The 22,023-nt window shown below is 41.2% G+C and overlaps 1 protein-coding gene across 4 annotated transcripts in view; it reads left to right on the top strand.

The window, feature by feature from the left end:
* VTI1A (vesicle transport through interaction with t-SNAREs 1A) overlaps nt 1–22,023 on the top strand; it is a 343,251-nt gene that overhangs the window by 244,654 nt on the left and 76,574 nt on the right. The window contains exon 8 of one of the 4 annotated variants that reach the window (XM_057734148.1): nt 18,262–18,414. The exons of the other annotated variants lie outside the window; for them this stretch is intronic. Coding sequence (XP_057590131.1) covers nt 18,262–18,301 — 40 coding nt within the window. The 3' untranslated portion in view covers nt 18,302–18,414. Of the gene's footprint in view, nt 1–18,261; nt 18,415–22,023 lie in introns of those variants that run through there. 4 annotated transcript variants of the gene reach the window in all.

Here is a 22,023-nt window from a genome sequence, read left to right as displayed (position 1 = left end):
CACCTAAATGATATAAATTCAACTACAGGTATAATCCAAAGGGGAAGAAAGGAAAAAGAATAACTAGGGGGAGTTGTGAAACTGAGCAGAGAGGCAGCTCCCTTCCTAAAGAAGCTGTGCTTAGTGCAACATGTGGCCTAGAAAGAAAATCTGGCATCGGGACAGACTTGCCCCACCCCGATTTTCCACTCGCATTTCACTTCCACCCCGCCCTCCCCCACACATGAACTGATTTGCTTCTGCTGCTAATGGAGACTGGTGCCAGGTCAAGGGATTTTGATTACATAGCATCTCACTGTGCTATATACAGAGTTAATGGATTCAGACCATTAGGATGTGCTCTCCTGTTGCTGTTTTTAAATTTGGGGTGACAGATGTTGAGCACCTTAAAAATTCAGTGGAGCAAAAGGTGCATCTAAAATGAGGAGGCCTCTACAACCAGGCCCAGATACAAGGGACACATTCCAGTGAACTCAGGAGTTCCACTGAACTCCTATCTCCTATTCCTGATACAGGACCGGTGTCCTAGCTCCAGGGAGCCTCTTTCCATGTTTCCATGTCTACCTGCCACTGCCCATCCCATTCTGCACCTCTGGGTCTAGAGGCTGGGCTCGTGGGCCATGTGGATGACGCCCCCTCCCTAGTTCCTATCTCCCTCTGACCACTGCACTGCTCTCACCAGCCCAGCAGAGGACTAGCGCTCACTTATTACTTAAGCCTTTTAGGAATCTAGAAGCCAGGGCTCTCCTTCTCAGTTTCAGAGCTGGGGAAGCTTGCTTATGATTTCTTAATCACCTTTATTGATTGCTGCTGTCAACTTAGTTGCCATTTATTTTATGAGCACTGAAATGCTAAGTGCTGTATAATCATTATCCCATTTCATTTCATTTAACTCTCAGAGCACACCTGTAAGGGAGGCATTATTATTTTCTTTTACAGATAAGGAAACTGAGGCTTAGCAAAGTTCAGTCACTTGCTCAAAGTCACACGACTATCAAGTCTCAGCCAGGATTGCAGCCAGTCACGTCCATCAGCCTTAAGAGCTCAGCTCTCCTTGTCTGAAACCTGATACCAGCTGGGTTCTCATCCTGCAGTCAGCCTCCAAGGAACTTAAGTAACTATATGTGGTCAAAGTGAAACATCTGTTTACAAATCAGACTATGCTTCTATTAATGTTTCATTTAGAATATCAATGATGTTTTCAGCCATAAGCTGAGTCCGATTTTTAAGAAAATATCTAAAGAGCATATTTACCAGCTCCTTTCACGTTAAATGGGGGAAAAAACTGCTGCAGTGGTTCTGAACAACTCATGTTCTCGTGCCAACGTTGGCATATGAAATAATTTCCTAGGAGGTTGCTACCCTAAGACCAGAGGCAAAATAGCAAAAGAGGTCTTTGATGCTCTCTATGTCTTTTGGCACCCAGCTCTTTTCTTCCATTCTTCCCTGCCCCGCTACCCCAGCACTTTTGGTCACCTCTGATGGTCTAATTCTCCTCACTGTAATCCCCCCCGGGCCGGTCTGCCCCAGAAATGCAACCCCCAGTGGAAACACTTCGCCCGTGAAAGACAATCTCCGGGGAAAGCAGTCTGAGGAAGGTAAATCACACTAAGACTTAATCTTGGGACATAACTGAGTTGATAGGAGTAGAAATGGAGACAGGTAATATTATGAACTCTGGACTTTTACCTCTGCTTAGGACAGCCAACTGTTTTCCATGCTGTGTTGGATCTCTGCCCAAATCCCTCCTCGTCACTCCGTGCCTTTCCCCTGCTTCATTTTTCTTCATAGCATGTCACTCCCTGGCATTGCATTATATACTTCTTGGTTTATTAGCATCTATGTCTATAGAAAGTGAGCTCTGTGAGAGCAGGAACTCTGCTTTGCTTGTTGCTATAACCCTAGTATCTGCAAGAGGGCTTGGCACATAGTACTTGCTGAATAAATATTTATTAGATGAAAGGGTCAACCACTTGTCATGCCTCTTCTGAGGAGGGCAGCTTTTATTTTAAGTAGCCTTCAAACTCATGGTTTTACTGTTATTATTGCTTGAGAGGAGGTGAATTTTTTTTCTTTAAAAGGCCAATTTCAACTTGACATACAGAAAACAGTTAAGTAAATACTAGCTCAGGTGGCGCTCAGGTGCAATCAAGTCAGGAAAAATGGTATCTGAGTGTCTGGCAAACACTATGAGATCAGAAAACACCGACCTAACAAAATTCACCATTATATTAGTGGATATCCTTCACGTGAGTGAAAAATTGTATTGATCTACACAATTCATCTTGAAATAATTATGAGCCAACTTTTTCAATCTCACATGATGTGCACGGTGTTCGTGGTTCTCTTAAAATTATCTTTGGCGTTGGGAATTATAAGTAATGTGCATAAAATTAAATCCAAAACATATCCACATTTGAGTCCAAGTATTTCCTCTTTTAAGGTGTAACCATGACTTTGAAGTTAGGGTTAAACCACAGGCGTATTTTTTTTTATAATTTTTTTCTCTTTCTTTTCTTTTCTTTTTTTTTTTTTTTTTACTATTTAGGTTCAGTGATAACTGGTAATTTGGCATATAATGATGGGGTAGGCTCAAGAATATTCAAGAACAAATTGTACCATATTGTTAAGTTCTCCCTAATCTTACAAAAATGAACAGCCACAAATTACGGAATTTTAATATCTCCTGAGTCTCCCAGCAAAAAGAAGGAAGATGTACTAATGATTAATTTAAACGCTAAAAAGGTGGGGAGGAGTGAAAAGAGAATCCCAAGTAAACCAAAGTAGCCTGCCTCTCGTTATGATTATTTTTTAAATCACGGCGTTTCATGAAAATGTGTTTTTTGTGGTGCCAGATTTCAGGGATCCTCTTTGTTAAAACCTTTGTAAATGAAGTTTTAAAATTGGGATTAGTGGAGGGGGCAGATGATGATGATTGGACAGGGAGACAATAAATAGTGTGGCTGAAACTCTCTGGTTAATAAAAGTATTGGTTTCCATATGTTAAGAAAACATATCTCGTGCTCTCTGTCTAGACCCCTAGACCTGTATTCAGTGAGCCTGTGTACTTCTGTTTCCCCGCCAGATATTTGTTCCTGGGTGAAAGACATTTTATGATATTTATTTGATGACACACACCTGCTGGGTAGATGAAAAGCTACTGCTCCTGAGGATGACCTACTTCAAGGGCACAGTAAGCTTCTGAGAACTTTGGCAGGCTGTCCTTAAATCATTTGAGTGCATCTTGATATCACCTGTTGAACATAGCTAAGACGAGTGCATTTGCAGACTTTTTGGAGGCAGAATTGCTAACGCCAGGGAAGAGATTTCAGAGTCAGTAAATGACTTTGTAAATGTACTGGGAAGACACACTGTTTTACCAAACCCACCTCTAGCATATGAAGTGGTGCTCTCGGCACTCGGGATGGGAATGGGTCCAGGAACCTGCCTCCATGGCGTGGACCATCTGGAAAGGGGATCTTACAGAAATGCATGTACGTGTGGTCCAAGGTAAAGAGATGGGCCCCGGGTGGGAGGTAGGGAGAATGAGGGTCCAAGGTGAGGAAAAGGGCCATGAAAGAAACTCTGATGAAGTATTTTCCTGGGAGTTCACAGGACAGAGAAGGATTTCCAGTTGAGATCAGGGAAGAAGCATGGGATGTTTGAAATGCATGGAGATGCTGTCATCAAATTCATCCTTTGAAGCCAACTTGTCTTTACGTGTTCATTTCCGCGAACATTTACAGAGCACTAGCTATTGTGACAAGGCAGGCATTAGGCGGTAAGGATACAAATATAAATAATTAATATCCATCTCTCAATGTACACAGTCTGGTAAGAAAACATACCTAAGCAGGAATTTAATTATAAATGTAAATAGAATAATAGAGGCACACAAGGAGTTCTTCGCCCTGTTGGGCTTCCTGGAGTTGGTGATGCTCAGCCTGCGTTCTGCAGAGTAAGTGCAAGTTCGCCCAAGAAGAGAAAACAGGGACGTGGAGACGTTAAAATGATATGTTGTACTCAGAAATGACAAACTGTTTGGTTTTATTGAATAGTGAAAAAAGCAAAGCAGGATCACTGGGTGCCTTAGAGGGGCTGTAGCTTTCCTACCAATCTCATGAGCCCCTCGCCTCCACTGCCCAAGTAAGTGGACTGCCCTTGCCTTGTAAATGCAGCTTCAGAGCAAGTTCCCTCCTGCCCCTTGCTGCCCTAAGCTCCGCTGCATGGAAAATCCAGAGATTCCACGAAGAGGGGCCATCGACCCACTGCAGAGGAGTTATAAGCTCCGAATCATGAGTGAGTTGGGGTTTTACTCGGTGAGTTATAAGGAGTCTTTCTCCGTTACTTTTATCTGGGTGTCTACAGGTCATGATTTTAAAGCCTTGGTTCCAAATGGCATGTGCCCTCAGTGTTATTTATGATATGACTCTCCTTTCAGGTCTCCTTTCCTCCTCTTCCAGTTATCTGTTGCTGTGTAATGAATCACCCCAAAATGTATGGCTTAGAACAGCCATCGTCATCTCTCATGACTTCTGTGGGTCAGGAATCAAGGTGCAGCTTGGCTGGATGTTCTGACTCAGGATCTCTCTTGAAGTTGTCTTCAGATAGAGCCTGGAACTGGAAAGGTTGGGAAGAGATAGGATTCAGGAGTAGCTAGACACTGGCTGGGACTTTCTCCTGTTATCTCTTTATTAATCTCAAGGCCTTTTCATGTAGTCTGGCTCCAGGAGCTAGTCTGGGCTTCCTTACAGCATGGCAGCCTCAGGCTTGCCAGCTCAGACCCCCGAAGATGAGTTCCAAGAGCAAGACTGGCAGAAGCTGCATAGCCTTTTTCAACCCAGCCTAGGAAGTCACACAGTGTCACCTCTGCTGCATTTTATTCCTCAAGACAGTCACAAGGGCCCACCAGGTTTCAATGGGAAGGGACAGACTCCACCTCTTGAGGTGGCACAGTTGTGGAAAATCAGTGGGATGGGAATATTGTGTCGCCAATTTTGGAAAATGTAATGTGCCACACACCCTCCAAGAACACTTTCCTCTGCTCACGCAGTCCTTTAAATTACCTAAATATTAATTCACTCATCATACTGTTGCCCGAAAGCTTTCTTGTTCCCTTTCCACACCAGAATCCAGGGCTTCGGTGCACACACGAACCAAAACACTTGCATTGGCTGCATGAGCGTCAGTCCCTCTAGTGTGTGGTGTTCCCCTCAAGATGATAACACTTTATAAGCATGTGCACTGTTGCCCCATCTTCAAGGAAGCTATACGTCCATCAGGCACTCATTTCTTTTTTTCTTGAAGTATAGTTGATTTACAATGTTATGTTAGTTTCTGGTGTACAGCACAGTGACTCAGTTATACAATTTTTTTCATATTCTTTTCCATTATGGTTTATTATAAGATATTGAATATAGTTCCCTGTGTTATATAGGACATTATTGTTTATCTATTATATGTATAATAGATTATTGTTTATCTATTAAATATATAATTGTTTGCATCTGCTAATCCCAAACTCCTGCTCTATCCCTCCCCCACCTCCCCCCACTTTGGCAACTGCAAGTCTGTTCTCTATGTCTGTGTGTCTGTTTCTGTTTCATGAATAGTTCATATGTGTCATATTCTAGATTCCACATATAAGTGATATCATATGGTATTTGTCTTTCTCTTTCTGACTTACTTCACTTAGTGTGATCATCTCTAGGTCCATCCCTGTTGCTGCAAATGGCATCATTTCATTCTTTTTAATCAGGCACTGTTAAGTCCAAATATTGCTTGTATCTTTCCCTGAGAGGCCCCTTTTTATCTAACCACAGCAAACTAGAGCCTCAGGAGTGAATGATTTCAAATCTATCTTTTTATTTGCCATTCACTGCATAGATTGATGTGCTCTTATAATAGGGTTGGTCAACATTTTGTGGAGCCCTGGGTGTCTCAGGGAGTGAAAAAAGAAAAAAGTTTTAAAAAAAGGCCAAGACTTTGGGCTTAAGGAATTTTAATTTTAAAAACTGAAGCATTAGCAAGTTCTTGGTAGGAAATCTTCTGATGTAAAGTTAAACTATTGATGTAAATTTTACATTTTTAAATAAGTACTATTGCAAGTGTGCTATCTTAATGAGGGACTTTTAGTTTTTACACGTATATAGTGAACAGAAGTTGAGTTCTTCAGATATTTTCTGTTAAAAATATATGACACATGAACACTGGATTGGAGGGGCTTTTCTGCCCTTGGATAACCTAGAAAAGAATATAGCTCTATTTTAAAATCCCTTCCAGTTCAAGAGTTATCCTAGCAAATAGTGTTGACCAAGGGGTTGAATGCACCGGTAATAATAATGCTAGCCTTTCATAAAGCTACGTAATCAGGAATAATGCCGAAAATAAGAAGACAGTCATTTATTTACTCTATTTGGCATTGTTAATACTAATAATGCATTTCAACACAGTGGAATTGCTAGATAATGCTTTTGTGACTTTTATGCAGGTTATTGTTATTTAAATGAACAGTCGACTGCACGGTAATGAAGAAATGCATGCTTTCCCTACTCAGTTATCAACCAGAATTCTAGGAAAATGAGAATTTGTGTCTGCCTTCATTCACAGAGCAAACTGGAGGGCACTGTTTTCAATACGAACCTCTTTTTAGCTTTTCAACAGTGAATAATTAGGAGCTGCTGCTTCTGAAATTACCTGTATTCACTGTAGAGAAGGAAAGACTTTTATCTTCCACGATGAAATACATTTTCTCATTCAAATTTCATCATTCTTTTTTTTAAATGGCATTTTACACCGCTGAGTCAATCCTAGGTAGCATAAAATAAAAGAAATACATTTTGTGTGCTGCTGTAGCCTTGTTTATTCAATTTACTTCCTTAAATTTCAGCTCCGCCTTGAAAAATGATCCAAATACAAAAATGGATTTAAAGCAATTGAATATATAAAGCAATTATCCACGTAGAATACTATTATACAAACACACGTGTTCTTTGCACTTTGATTTAAATTGAATTGATCCTTGATCCTTATAATTTGATGATTATGTGCTTCTATTGAGTTTTTAATAGCTTTATTGAGATAGCGTTTACATATTATACAATTCACCCATTTAAAGTGTACAATTCAGTGGCTTTTAATATATTCACTGAGTTGTGCAACCATCAGCACAGTCAATTTTAGAACATTTTCATCACTCTAAAAAGAAATCTGGTACCCATTAGCAGTCACCCCCCATTTCCCACCAACCCCTGACAACCACTAAGCAACTTTCTGTCTCTATGGATTTGCCTATTCTGGACATTTCATATAAATGAAATCATATAATATGTGGTCTTTTGTTTTTGGCTTCTTTCACTTAGCATAAGGTTTTCAAGTTTCATCTATGTTGTAGCATGCATCAGTACTTCGTATCTTTTTATCGCCTACTAATATTCCATTGTATGAATATACAAATTTTATCTATCCATTTATTAATTGGTGGACATTTAGGTTGTTTCTACTTTTTGGCTGTTATGACTAAGCCTGCTGTAAACATTCACATACAAGTTTTTGTGTGGACATATGTTTTCATTTCTCCTGGCTGTATACTTAGGAGTAGCATTGCTGGCTCACATGGTAACTCTATGTTTTACTTTTGAAAAAGTGCCAAACTGTTTTCTAAAGTGACTGGACTGTTTTATATTCCCACCAGCAGTGTACAGGGGTTCCAATTTCTTTACATCCTCACCAACACTTGTTATTGTCTGTCTTTTTGATAATAGTTATCCCAGTGAGTGTGAGGAACTATCTCATTGTGGTTTTGATTTGCATTTCCCGAGTGGCTTAGATGTTGAGTGTCTTTTTATGTGCTTTTCGGCCATTTGTATTTCTTCTGTGGAGAAACGTCTGTTTCTATTGAGTTTTTAAAAATTCTGTTGCCTCACCTTAGGAATGTGGATAGCAGAACTAAGTTGGAAACAAATATATCTTCCTAAAGGGAGTAATTTATAAATTGAAGACATTGTTTTACAATGGTAGTATTTTTGGATTATAGAAGAATTGCACTCAGGAATCAGTTTACTTCTGAAACTTTTTTCAATTTGATTAGCAATATATCAGATATTGGTGGTCTCAGAGTCATACCTAGAAAATGGCTTAAAGATCAGTTTGTCCAATTAACTCATTTTACAAATTAGGAAACTGAGAACCTAAAAGGTGAAGTATGTGGGTCACACAATTAATGATAGACTTAGAACTCTATTCCAGGTGGAATCCAGATAACTGAACGTCTCTATTTAATTTAGAGAGAAAATAATGCACTTTTCAAATGGGTTCTTACTGATTAAAAAAAATAATGGTGAAATGCTGTGCAGTTAGAATCCACAATATTTACTGTTGGATATTTAACACAAACGATTGTATTTTATCCTCATAGTAGCACATGTAAGATTGGTATTATCTGTCTGTCCTATTGTGTGCAGGGAGGTAGGTTAGCTAACTCAATGAATGGCACCCACATAGTAAATGGCAGGCTCTGACCCAGACCTTCTGATTCCCAGTTCATAGTTCTGTTTCCTCTCGTCTTTACAAAAAGACAGCATCAGCACATTGTTACCCAAGCCATTTTGCGAGCCTTTTATTTCTTGTCACTAAGTCACTGACACAAGTAACCGATAGGTGGCATCATGGAGCATCATTTCCCATCATTAATATAGTTATTTAGCAGCACTAACTTTGGAAATAGAATATAAGTTTCAAGTGACAGAAGAATCATTCGAGTATAAAAATACAGTACTTTAAAGGACCTACTAATAACATATTTCTAGAGTCCTTTTCAGTTATGAAGCACTTGACTTACACTTTTGATTTGATATTTACAATTATGCAAGACCAGTTTTTCATTGTCTTTGCTTTTGTGGATTTGTCATATTCATGTGACACTATGACCTGAAGGGCTTTAGTTGCTGCAGGCATAATGTCTTGGGCAGAGCTACATCTCCGATCCAAGTCTCTTGGTTCCTGTGTAGCCCTGTGTTCCCTCTGGTGTACCATGCTCCGCCTTAATGATGTGCTGAAGGACACTCATTTGAAAGAAGAGGAGACTTTATGCCATTATTCCAGACAACAACAGAGCTATGAACAAGTAGAAGTTATAAGGAGGCAATTTTGAAGCCATATAAAGAAGTCTTGATCTGCCCAACAATGCAATGTGTTGTCTTGGGAAGGAGTGAGGTCTCTTGTCATTGAACTGTTCAAGCTAGAGCTGGATGACCATCTGGGAGGATGCTCTAAGAGGGATTTTTGCATTGTGTGTGTGTGTGTGTGTGTTATTGTTGTCAAGAGAAATGAGAAGGCACTTACAGTCCCTTCCAACTATGAGATTGTAGATCTTCGTTGTTAGTTAAGAGAATAAACTGGTTAAAGGGGTCCTCTGTATCGTTATTGAAGAAAGAGACTTTGCGAAACTCTTACCCCACACAGTTAAAGGTACAGGGTTTTCTGTTTAAAAGAGAGTAGCCAAATTTATCAACTTGAATTACTAGTTTCCAAATAGAACAGCAGTTCTGATCTACGTTTATGGACACTGCACAACAGAGGTTCCATATTCAAATAAGTTTAAATATGAGCCTTTAATATGTCCTTTGTGACTGTGGAAGAGGGAGAGGAAGTGTGCAGCACTGTCCATTTTATTTTTCATTTTCACAAAGCCCTTCAGAAGCACGTTTGTCAGTCTCAGCCAGTGGTTCTCAGCTCTGGTGGCACATGAGAATCTCCTGGGAGCTTTTTAAAAACACTGATGACCAGGCCCCACCCCAGACCAAATGAATCCAAATCTCTGAGGGTGGATTTCCAGCGTCAGTATATTTTAACAGCTCTCCGGATGATTCTTCCATGAAACCAGCGTTAAGGTGAATACTCTAGTGTGAGCATAAACTTAGTGACAAATTGAGTCGCTGGAAATTTGCTTTGTAATTTTGGCCACTCTTTGGAATTCAGAGAATCAGTGCAGAGCCAAAGCTCATAAGTATGGTTAGAGACAGTATCTCACAGTGGTTCACGCTGCTGCTCTAGAGCCAGACAGCTTGGCTTTGTCCACTTACTAGCTCTGTGACTTTGGGCAAATTGTTTTCATCTCTCTGCGCCTCAGGTTCTTAATTTGTAAGTGGAGATGATAATGCTACTTATATAATAAAAGCTAAGGTAAAGACCAGAGAGGAAATAAAAACAACGCGTTATGATGTTACAGTCATTGCCAGCAGCATCCGCAGCATCGCCGTTTCACTGCTGTTAGCAGCCGTCGCTGTAGCAGTAGCGCTCTGGGCATAGGCACTCAGCACCTATCGAGAAAGCAGTCTGCTCTGTGCAAGGCTGCAAACAGGACCTGACCTTACTTGAAAACTAAAGACTCTTTTCAGCCACTGTAGCAGCAGCCTACTCCCTCAGATTCTGAACTTTCCAATGAAGTAGAGTGTTATGCATCACGTTTTCTGCGAGAAGCTGAGGCTTAAACCAGGTAGCCTCCTGCAGTTCTATCCAGCTCTTTGTTGTACACACAGAACAGACAAGCGCTCGGCCAGCCAGGGGCCTGGACTGAGGGGTGACGCTGGGTTTCTGTTGGATAACTGGGAAAGGCATGCACTGTGTATGGCAGGCTGACCTCCGAAATCCTGAGGGTAATCTCAGTTTCCAGCCGCCCACCCTGCTACACCATGGGACCTGCGGTTCAGAAAGCATGGTTGGTATTCAATAGGAAGCAATGGCTCCAAACACCAGTGCCCGTGGCTAGTCATGCAAAAAAAGTAAATACAGTTAGGGAGTGTGGGACAGCCTCCGAGAAAAATTAAAGTTCACAATTAGGCATAGTTTCTATTTAATTTTCAGTTGAGGAAATAATTTGACATGGCTCTAGTGTCACTGAGGGTACAGTAGCAAGAGTGCCTGACTCTGGGGTTTAGGACAAGTGTGGACATTTCATGGATATTACAGGTTCGCTAGCACACAGTTTCCATCAAGACAGCCTCCAACTGCAATTGTGGAAATTGGTGGAATATTCCTAGGAGGAGCTCAAAGGATTGTAAAGCTGAATAACATCTTTGTCTCAAGAACTTATGTGAGAAACTAGTTTTTTTCCCCTTTTCTCCTATAAGCATTTTGTGGCTCACCATTGCAGACACTGCATATCTTTGTAGCCCACAAAGTCCCCATGTTAATAGTTGTTTGCTAGTTGTGGTCATTTAATGGAAAAAAGCTGGCATGGAGATGTTACGGGTCCCAATAGGTCATTTTTGTATCAAGTATGGTGTTATTACCTTTGAGTAAACCCCTTCCAAATCCAAATTTATTATAGTTCTTTACATGCATTAATAACATATAAGAGGATAGACAGAAAGCAGGAGAAAAGATGTGTGTGGCCTTAAATATGCCAGTTGTCTACAGGTCTGAGGGTTGCTTGCCATGGCATATTGCCAGTGGTGCATTATAGAATTCCAGACGGCACGGTTCTGTTGGTACTTGTTTTGGATTTGCTCTGGGAATGAGGTTAAAGAGGATGCTAGGCTATGGCTGGGGTCCTCATCCTTGCCTCTCCCAGAGTAGATCCTGGAAGCCTCCATCCCCTCCCACCAATCAGACAGCTCACCCAACCTCTCTTGGGGATGTGGACTCAGCACAATTGCTCCCTCCCCATGAGTTCCCAGGCATCTAGTTACCCAGCATTACAGAGGCCGGGAAGATTGAACTCCCTCATGTGACCAGTGCTTGGCCTCAGACCCCAGTGCTTGGGCAAGTGTGGGCATGAATTCAGAGACTCGGTAGATAAGGATTGTGTTTTTCGTCAGCTTGCCTGTCTTAACTTGCTTTATTTTCTGTGAGATTCTCTCTCTTTAAAACAAACAGGTATTGGGATTGCCATATATACGTTACTAATAAGAAAAAAAATACGAAATTGTACACTCTAAATATACGCAGTTTATTGTCTGTTAACTGTATCTCAATGAAAGTTCTTAAAAAAAATAAAAATAAAGAATACATAATGAAAAAAGCAAACAAAAAAACCCAAAACAAACAAAAAAACTTTCTTACAGAAATGTATACAATGCACACAGAGAAAAAATAGTGTAGTGAACTCCCATCTCCCAACACCCAGCTTTCACAGTTACTAACATTTAGCCATTCTTGTTTTCTTTCCCTTCCCTTTTTCCTTTTTCTATTTGAAAGCAAATTCCAACCGTAAATACTTTAGTATGTAGCTCTAGTACATACAGCATAACTTTCCAAAAACCTAACTGCAATACCCTTATCACACCTAACAAATTTAATAATGATTGCATGCTCTGTCCAGTTTGAGTTTTCCCTGATTGTTTTACAAACGTCCACAAACAACTGAGCAGTTTGAATCAGGATCCAAACAAGATGAACCTGTTGCATTTGGCTGACCCAGCCTTAAGCCTCTTTTAATCTGTTATAAGATATTCCTCCTGGTTTTGTAGTATTTATTTGTTGAAGATCGTCCTGTAAAAACGTCCATGTTATGTATTTGACCTGTTGCATCTTCACTGTGCTGTTTGACATGTTCCTCTCTCCTCCATACTTCCTGTAAATTAGTGGTTAGCTGTGAAGACTTAAGGAAATCCAGGTTCAGTTGTATCACATCGGGAGGCATAACAACTTTTACTGATGTCAAGATTGATCAGTGGGTTCAGATATGGTCAGCCTGATTCATCCATTATGAAGTTGTCTATCTACCTGGTAACCTAGTAGTTTTACTAACTTAATAATCACTGTCTACGTCCATTAAAGGTTACCAAATGGAGATTCTCAATTCTACCGTTTTTTCTGCATTTATTAGCTATTATTCTATATAAAAGAACTTATTATCAGCTATTGGGTTACTCTGAAATACAGTTCATACAAGAGAAGCAGCATCAAAGCCTTTCCATTGATTTTTCAATTTTCAGAATATTAAGTTTCCCCAGCAACCTCCAAAAGTGACCAGTGGGTCTTGTTTGCTGTTGAATATTGTTATAAACACTTAGAATTTTATCTGTTTCATATGCTTCAGTCCACTGTAGTTATTACTCTTTTTTGCTGCTCAAATAGTCCATCTTTCATCAGTGGGAGTCCCTTCTAGATGCCTCTGGTCACCTTTTAACTTAATTCCCATAGTTTTTTCTGGCAGGACAAGGTACCCCAGGCTCATGGCCCAAATCTGGAATCAACTATTTCTGCAAGGAATCCTGGTTACTTTTCTTGTATGTAAAGACCACAGTCTGGGCACTAGGTGTAGGTTCCTTGTTAAAATGGTTATGTTTGCATCAGAATGGTGACCTCATGTTCCTGGATATTTCATTATTCCTGCTCTTTATGGGTATCTGGTTCCACCTGGATACTCCCCGCCCCACACACACTTGTAACAGCTAGCGCTCACCTCTCCTCCAACCAGACCCTACCTCTTCTCTCAATCTGTCCATCCTTCCCTTCTAAGTCGGATGCCCTCACTCATCTTTGAGCTTCTAAGACACCAATGTGGGACTCACTTCCCTACTGCCGAAGAGTAGCTGTACCTTTTTTTCTACAGACTACTGTTTATTTATTTACTTATTTATTTATTTATTTATTTTATTTCTTGAAGAGAGTTAACCTCCTATTGCTATCCAAGCCTTTGGTAGACAAATCTAGTCTCTTTCTTAACCCAGAACAGCAGTGCTTTGAAACACCATGGAAATGGTCAGCCCAGTCACCAGATCTGGGGAGGCTTCATGAAAACCAGCAATCCCCTCAGGTGCGTGTGTTTTCCTGGGAATCATGGACGGTTGCACGTGGGAATTTTTAACTAGAATTGCTGGGTGATGAAAAAGTGTTGAGAAGTTAGTTTATCTGAACCATTTTTTTGGCCACGTACCCATTTGAACATGCAATGAAAACTAGGGAACTTCTCCCTCGAAAAATGCACGTACGCTCAAAATTTTATAGACAGCCTCATGGTCTTCAGGGACTTCAGACTATCTTGGAGTTGAATTTGTTTTCACAGACCAGGTGCTGCTTTGCACTGGCTTGGTAGAGGCTGCAAGATCATGAGGTGGGGCAGGAGTCTGGACAAAAAAGCACAAAACATGAAGTTTTAAATTGCTTCACTAAACATTATTTATTCTTTGGTCTGGAGCTACTCCTGGTGCCAGTCCATGAACTGTTGGCTGTTATCCTATGATGTCGTAAGTGTAGAAATCAAGAGTAGGCATTGAAAAACATTTATGGCTATTTGCCATTGACACGACATCCAAGCACCTGGTCCATGGACTGGTCTCATTGAACAGCACATAAACCATTGTGGGTGCTGTTGAGTACACATGCACGTGTCTTGTCACGTGAATAGGACTCCATATTAGTCCTCAGAAGTTTGGAGATCAAACACCGAAGCAAGAATTGGTCCTTCATCTGAGATTGTCTGAGAAGCAACGGCAGTGAAACCCAAAATGCCTTTGCGTAGCCTGCTCTTGTGTTGTTTGAGCCTGTCTTCCTCATCGTCTGCCTCTGCCATGCTTACCTAGAACAAGGCACACAGTAGGCACTCAGTAAATCTTTGCTGAAACAAGACAGAGCAGAGCAAAACTGCTCTCCCAAGAGAGAAGCCACATTCTTTCCCTAATGAAACCCTGCAGAAAAAGAATCCACACGATCCCTAAGGAGTTGAAGTTGCGTACATGAAGAAAATATGATAGGGAATGAATTATAAGCAGTCATTCTTTACTGAAAGTCTCCTAGAACATGGAGTAAGTAGAGTAACATTAACTAGCTGGTCCTTGCTGTGGAAGTCATGAGCTTTCGGATGGTTTGTATTTCAGCGTACAGACCACGTGAATTAACAAGTCATAGTAACAGATGTGGTCCATTTTCAGGGCAGAAAAACCACCCTGCAGTAGAGCAGCCTAAGTGTAATAAAACTGACAGCAGGAAAACAATCATGTAATCTTCAGAATAAGATTTTATAAGTGAAAGAAAAAAAGACACAGTAGTGCACTCTATGCCCAGTTTTCCCCTTCCTATCATCTCTTTCTACCTTCCCTGAAGATCCAGAATTAGTAAAATGCACTCTTTGAAGGAATCCAAAATCCTGTCTTTAAAAAGTGGGCTTGTGAAAGGTCATCTTTAGCTCTCAAGACTCCTGGCAGCCAGAGGACCAACCAACCTGAGTAGGACCCTGCCCTCCCCAACCCCAACCTTACCCCCTATCCCCTGGCCCCGGTACAGCCCGCACCACGCTCCCAGCACGCCTTGCAGCCGCCCTGACACTGTGCAGCACGTTTGTGACATGAACAGGAGCTGCTGAGGGGACAGTGTGGCTCCAGGTCACCAGCTGCCTCGCTTACCAGAGAAAGGGGTTTTACCTCAGGACAACTTCTCAGGTTCTGTGGAGCCAGTCCCTGCTTGAGATAGACGTTCTTTCTTTCTTTCTTCCTTCGTTCCTTCCTTTCCTTCCCCTTCCCTTCCTTATTCTTTCTCTATTTTTTTCTCTTGTTTCTTTTTCTTTCTTTGTTCCTTCCTTCCTTCCTTTGTCTTTTTTAAATGGAGTAGAATCAGAAATAGTATCTTCCAGTAGCAAGAGAAGAAGGGAAATTGAGGATACCTCACACAGCTGATGAGATCAGCAGTAGATGGTGTAGGGGTCTGTGTGGGAGAGTGACACCTGGTTTGTATTTATCCACAACTGTTAAGCAAACTAGAAATTTCTGGAAATAATTTTGCTTTTTAACATCCTTTCACAATAATACAGGCTGTTTTCTCTAGCTCATGAGAAGAAAGACCAAAAAAAAAAAAATGTCTGCTTACCGTGCACGGGGCCCTAAGGGGATAAAGGAGCTTGTTCATAGCATGTGGGCCCAGAAAATACACAATTGCTGAAGTCTGATATGACCTTTGTCTTCACAAATAAAAAGACTGATAACCCCAAGTGTCACCACCACATTTTTTAAACACATATATCACAAAGGGCTCAGCTTAGTGACTATTTTCAAGTACAAATGAATTTCCTGAAGTGGAAGAGAAAAAATAGAATCACACCATGTACCCATAAAGAGAGCGAGAATTGGGGTAAATGGGGCTTTGGTTACCCCTAGTGTTCTCCATCAATATCTACCAATAAACATTGCCTGCACCAATGCCCTGACTCCTATATGGGAGTTTAATGGTTACTGATAGTAGCATGATTATGGTAACCATTTGTAGAGCACTTCTATGTACCAGGCATGGGCTAAGCCCTTTATATTAGTGGATTTTTAAAAACCTTCGCAATAGCCCTAAAAGATAAGTGTTGTTATTATTCTGTTTTATAAGTAAGGAAACAACTTACTCAGATCATGTCTCTCATAAGTGGCCAAGCTAGTCTGGGAACCAGGTCTGTCTAACTTCTCAGCTTTAACAATCATACTGGCCTTTAGGGGTCTGTTTGTTTGTTTGTTTTTGCTTTTGTCTTAAAAGTTTAAAAAGAGAGATTCTTTTGCTCCTTGGCTAGGAAGGTTCTAAACCACTTTTTATCCTCAAACTCACATAAGCCATCAGAGAGACTAGAAACTGGCCACAGCACTATCACTGAAAGGTAATAATTAATGAAAAAGGTGTCATTTAAAGAGGTCAGTGACTTGAAATGTATGTTTCTCTTGGATTAACTTTTCTAACACTCTTTAAATAACGTGTTGCTATCAGCACAGACCAAAAAGAATGCAAACAGACCTGAATAGTTTAAACCTCTGGGAAGAAAAATATGAAAATAAAGCTGTTCTCGTAGCCTTAAACAACTACTTACACTTCTTTTTCTGCGATAATAATTGTGATAATTACCACCTATTGTGGGACTTTTTTTTATGCCAAGCAAAGTGCTTATCTTTAATCTGCAAAGATTGGAGTTGTCTCAGTTTTACAATTGAAGAGGTTCCATCGCTGTATAGAATCTTAGGAAGACTTTCCCTCCATGAAACTGAGCGTATTCAAAATACATAACAGGGGATTTCCCTGGTGGTCCAGTGGTTAGGACTCTGTGCTTCCACCGCCGGGAGCCCGCGTTTGATTCCTAGTCAGGGAACTAAGATCCAGGAAGACGCACGGTGCAGCCCAAGACAAAACAAACAAAACACAAAATACACAACAGAAGCAACAAGAAGTAATAGCACAGATTGGTGCACATTTCCAAGGGATCTATACAAAAATACCCTCTAACAAGTTAACCCCTATGGTGGTACGTAGTCATTGATGTGGTACGTTGTCATTGATGGGGATGCACAGCAATTAAGACACATCAGGTCCACACACTCCACTTGAAAATTGGCTAATCGTGGGCTAGACACCTTTGATGTAACCTATAAAAAAATACTTGCTTGTACCTTCTTGGGGCTGCAGCAGTACTGCGAAGGGTCAGGCCTGGCTGTGATTCTAGAGAGTTCCTCCAACTCTTTTTGTGGGTAGCAAACCTGATACTCTCCAGAAAGTTCAAGGGTCAAGGGTTGGGCATACTGACCTCAAATCCAGGAACCTCAGCATCAGGACGTCTTTCCCCAGCAGCATCACCTGGGATGAGTTATTTAACTTCTCTGGACCTGGGTTTCATTGACCTATTTCTCGGCAACACAGCCTGAAAATAACGCTAGCCATTTGTACAAGTGGCACTGAGCTCCTTAGAAGGTCTCATGAACTAGCTGGGTTATTTTGAAGGTGGATATGGGCTTGGTAAGGGAGAGAGATTATAGCCACTGGTAAACCGTAGGTTTCCTCCATTGTGTGACCCTTGTTTTTCTGCATCCTTAAAGACTTTGCTAGAACTTAAGTTTTTTATTTCTACTTATTAGAATGCTTCTCTCGGAGTTTATTGATAAATCCTTCCCTCACACACCTTTGTAAAGCAGAGACTGGGCCCTGCTAATGGATAGTCACCTTGTGGCTTGAACCTGTCTGTCCAAAGAGTAACTACAAGAGGTACCTTTGAATTCATTTAGAGTGAGGGCTGATGCAGAGCCTGCGTGCCTGGGTGTCAGTTCCTGCCAGTCCACCAACACATGGAGCCCCTGTGACAGGTGACCTGTTGACATTGGCAGTTCATTTCTTATCAGTCTCTGAGACTGAACCTTTCTCCTTCCTATTGATCACAACCTGTACCTTTAGGATTTTTTTAAACCTCTTTCTCTGTTTCCTCCATGTTCTCTCTCTCCTCTCTTTTTCCTCCTTTCCTCATCTTCTCGCCTTTTTTATTCTCTCCTCTTTTCTCTCTCGTTCCCTTTCCACTTTTCTTCTCAGCTTTTTACTCAGCCACTGTGTCAATAAATCCAGCAAGTGACCCTGAAAAGACCAATTCCAACTGCAAAATGACAGTTCAGCCTCAGCTTGGAAAACACGAGGGAAAACGAACTTGTCATCAAAAAATTAAGAAGAGATACTAGAAAGATGGGATTTCATCTGAGATGTATTTTACAGTGAAAATTCTGCTATAAAGAAGAATCTTTTTATTTGTTTTCCCTGATATAGTCCCAATAATTTATACCAAATGCCAAGAAATTATATGTAATTAGCCTGGGCAATGTGTAATTTCCACCTGATTATATATATTAAAGTGATTAAGCAACTTCAGTTTTTCACTAGTAAATATCTGCCTTCTTTGTTCCATTCTGGGTCTGTAATGACTGTTTGTATCAAGTGTAGGACTCGTTCAGAACCAACGGGGGCAAAGATTTGAATGCCTTAATCAAGCTCTGTTGACTGATGTCTGTGAATCTGGGAGATACCATGAAGTCAGCTATATAGGAGGAAAAAAACTGAAGGCAGATTTATATCCGGTCTAAAACCACTGTGTAATTTTGGCATGACTTCCAGTAAGAAAACTGAGTAAAACGGTGTAGCTGGAAAGCCATATTTAAAGAGAAGTTATTCGACAAAGTATATGACATCACCAACATTTTTAATATTGTTTAGAATAAAATGAAATTTTTGACATTTTAGTTTTTAATTAAAGACTTCTATTTACTTTTTGTACAGTACTTCTATATGTTTATTACCACATATTTATAGCAGTTTTTCTTCTTCCAATTAGAGGATAGATTTCATCCTTTATCTTTGCAGGTAGCTGATCCAAGACATTTTTATGTAAATGGATTAATTAATTGGTAGCCTTCATTTGAAACTTAAAAAGGATGTAATCCTTTCTGAGAGGCATTAACTGTTTTTTCATAAACAATTCTTAAGCACCTTGTCACACAATTAGAAATTGTTTGACAGTGGTAATCATCAAAAAATGCATTACCCCTTACCACATCACCTTTTTTTCAAGGTGATTAAAAGAACCCATTCATTAAAAGGCTGTGTAGCAATGTTGCTTGTGAAAATCACCTTTGGGGGAAACTTACTGATACATATTGACGAAACTTTTGAACAAATGACATCACCCGTTAAATTTCCTATACAGCCTTTGTGAGTAGGCATCTAGCTACAAAAATGTACCGAGCTGGGGGGAAGGCAGCTACACCTGGCGTTCTTTGAGAGCCCTTAAGCCCCTCTGCCTTCCAGCCCTATGATTTATGCAAATCAGAAAGCTCTGGCGGTCTCCACTTCCTGGCCGGGCCAGCATACTCCACTTCCTTCGGGTTCATGTGACCATGCAAATTTGAGCCCTCCTGAATAGTCCCAGAGGGGCTGTGCCTCTCATTATTCTTGCCCCATTCTCTGTGCAGTGCAAGCGTTCAGACTATGAATGGACAAGGGTTTAATTACTCACCACATCTGTCAGATCAGATTCAACTTGAGAATGAAGAGAATCCCAGACAAGCCCAGTCGTTTCTTTGCAGTGTTCCTCATGGCCGAGGTCATCCAGCTCTGTCTTCTAGGGAATATTTTCCACTCCTTATTTCATGACCCTTCTGGAAAACAAGGACTCCAGCTTTTCGAGATCCATTACTGGGCCTTTCGCATTGTGTGTGGCCTTTACAAATGTTAATTCATCTTCCTGATGATGCCCTGAACCTCAGGGAGCCCTTTGTTCCCCCAGGGCTGCCGAGGACCAATATTCATGCCAGAAAGTTTTCCTTACTGTTTCCTGACCTACATGCTCCTCTCTCTACGTGCTTTGCTTCCTCCCCCTCCCCCAAATATGTCTCCCACAGGACAGATGGAGTACTCACACTCCCAGGTCAGCCAGAGTTTGACATAGTAAAGGCGGATGGCCCAAGCAGAGGATACACCTACAAAGAATAAGGTTCTTGCAAATTAAACATTCTCAAAGCCAGCAGCCCAGGCCCTCCAAGGAAAATGTGCAGAATAGCAGCTAGGAAGGAGGGTGTCCGCTGGGAGCCCAAGAGACAATTGCCCTCAAGGAATGGGCACTAACATGCCCTCCCTCTCTGTGTTCGTGCTCTTTGGGCTTAAGAGGCGGTTCTAGGCATGTGCAGCTCTGGAATATGAGGGTCCATGGATTGCCATGGTGTTTGGGGAGGGTTTGTTTTGGTTTCGTTTGTTTTTCCTCTTCTCTTTTTCTCAATTGAAGTGGAATTCACAGAACATAAAATTAACCATTTTCAAGAACGTCATTCATTGTTATTCAGCACATTCGCAACGTGTGCCACCATCACCTCTATCTAGTGCCAGACATTTTCGTCCCTCAGAAAGAAGTCCCTGTCCCCGTTAAGCAGAAACTCCCCATTCCGCCTAGCCTCTGTCTCTCTGAATTCACCTACTCTGGGTATTTCATATAAATAGAATCATACAGAACCTTTTATGACTGACACTTCTTTCATTTAGCATAATGTTTTTGAGGATTGCCGTAGTCTTTTACTGTGGCATTCTCTCTCTCTTTCTCTCTCTCTCTGTGTGTGTGTGTGTGTATCACTCTCACTCCATCAAAATTCTTCTTCACATGTTCTCTGTCTTGGATAATGGCGTTACCGTCTAAAGAAGCCTGGGAATCAGCTTGGACCCATGTCCTCCCTCACTCCTATAGTCTTTAGGAGTGTTCCTTAGGTTCTGATGACTGCCTATCTGAAATACCTCAGGTGACTTCTCGTTTATGCTCTTACCGCTCCTGCCTCTGTTCAAAGACCATTCCTTCCCCGGCTGGTCTTTCTCAAACCCAGATCCGCCTGATCCTGTCACTGCCCAGCTCAACTCTTCAGTGGCTCCCCTCCACCATCAGAACAGAGTTCCAGCTCCTTCCTGTGCTGGCCCAGGCTGTCTGCCGTCTGTCCTCCCCTCCCTCTGCCCTCATTCCCATCCCTGCCTGATACACCACATCTGTCCGCTGCATTACACTGCTCACGGGTCTCTGACCAAGGCGCACGCTCCCTCTTCCGTGCCTTTCTGCGTCCCATTCCCTCCCTGAAATGCCTTCCTTCCCCCCACGCCCGCCCCCTCTTGCCACTGCAGGAACCCATCCCTCCTGCTCACCCTGTTGCATTTTACCTTCTCGCCTTCCCTCATCTGCGAGTCAGAATGAATTCCTCCTTTCCAATCCCATAGCTTTTTACTTGTCATAATACGCGTTACAGCCAGTCTTTAAGAAGGGTTCTTTCTTTGTAAAGCTCTGTCCTTTCCCACTAAACTCTAATCTTGAGAGCAGAAATCTTCTCTTACTCGCTTGGTAGTAACTCTAGCACCAACTACTGTGTAGGTCCTCAATCAATATTTTGTTGAATGATTTGAAGTTTCTTCTCCAAAGAAAAAAGTATGGGCCTGTAAGGAGCCCTAAGTCATGGAGAGAACCAATCTGATGTAAAGTAACAAAGACTAACATTTAAAATTATTTTCATCTTCTCAAAGTTACTCACAATGGTTTACCAGTTGCAATTAGCAGAAAATGCAACTTTGCTTTTTTTTTTTTCCCTCCACAGGTTATGTTCTTCATTACAAATCTCAAGAGTTTTATATGCAGTTGCCAAAAATCTTCTTTTTGACAAATTGCACAGGAGGCATTTTGGGATTGTGTGATAGAGTTGATTGAATTTAGGCCAAGTTCTGTACCCTGATATCTCTCAAAACAAAATTATAGATGTAGGGCTACTCAAAAATTTATCTATT

This window comes from Hippopotamus amphibius, chromosome 5 (assembly GCF_030028045.1).
Source record: "Hippopotamus amphibius kiboko isolate mHipAmp2 chromosome 5, mHipAmp2.hap2, whole genome shotgun sequence".
Lineage (NCBI taxonomy): Eukaryota > Metazoa > Chordata > Mammalia > Artiodactyla > Hippopotamidae > Hippopotamus > Hippopotamus amphibius.
The sequence above is the reverse complement of the archived record's forward strand: the minus strand, read 5'-3'. Positions and strand labels throughout refer to the sequence as shown.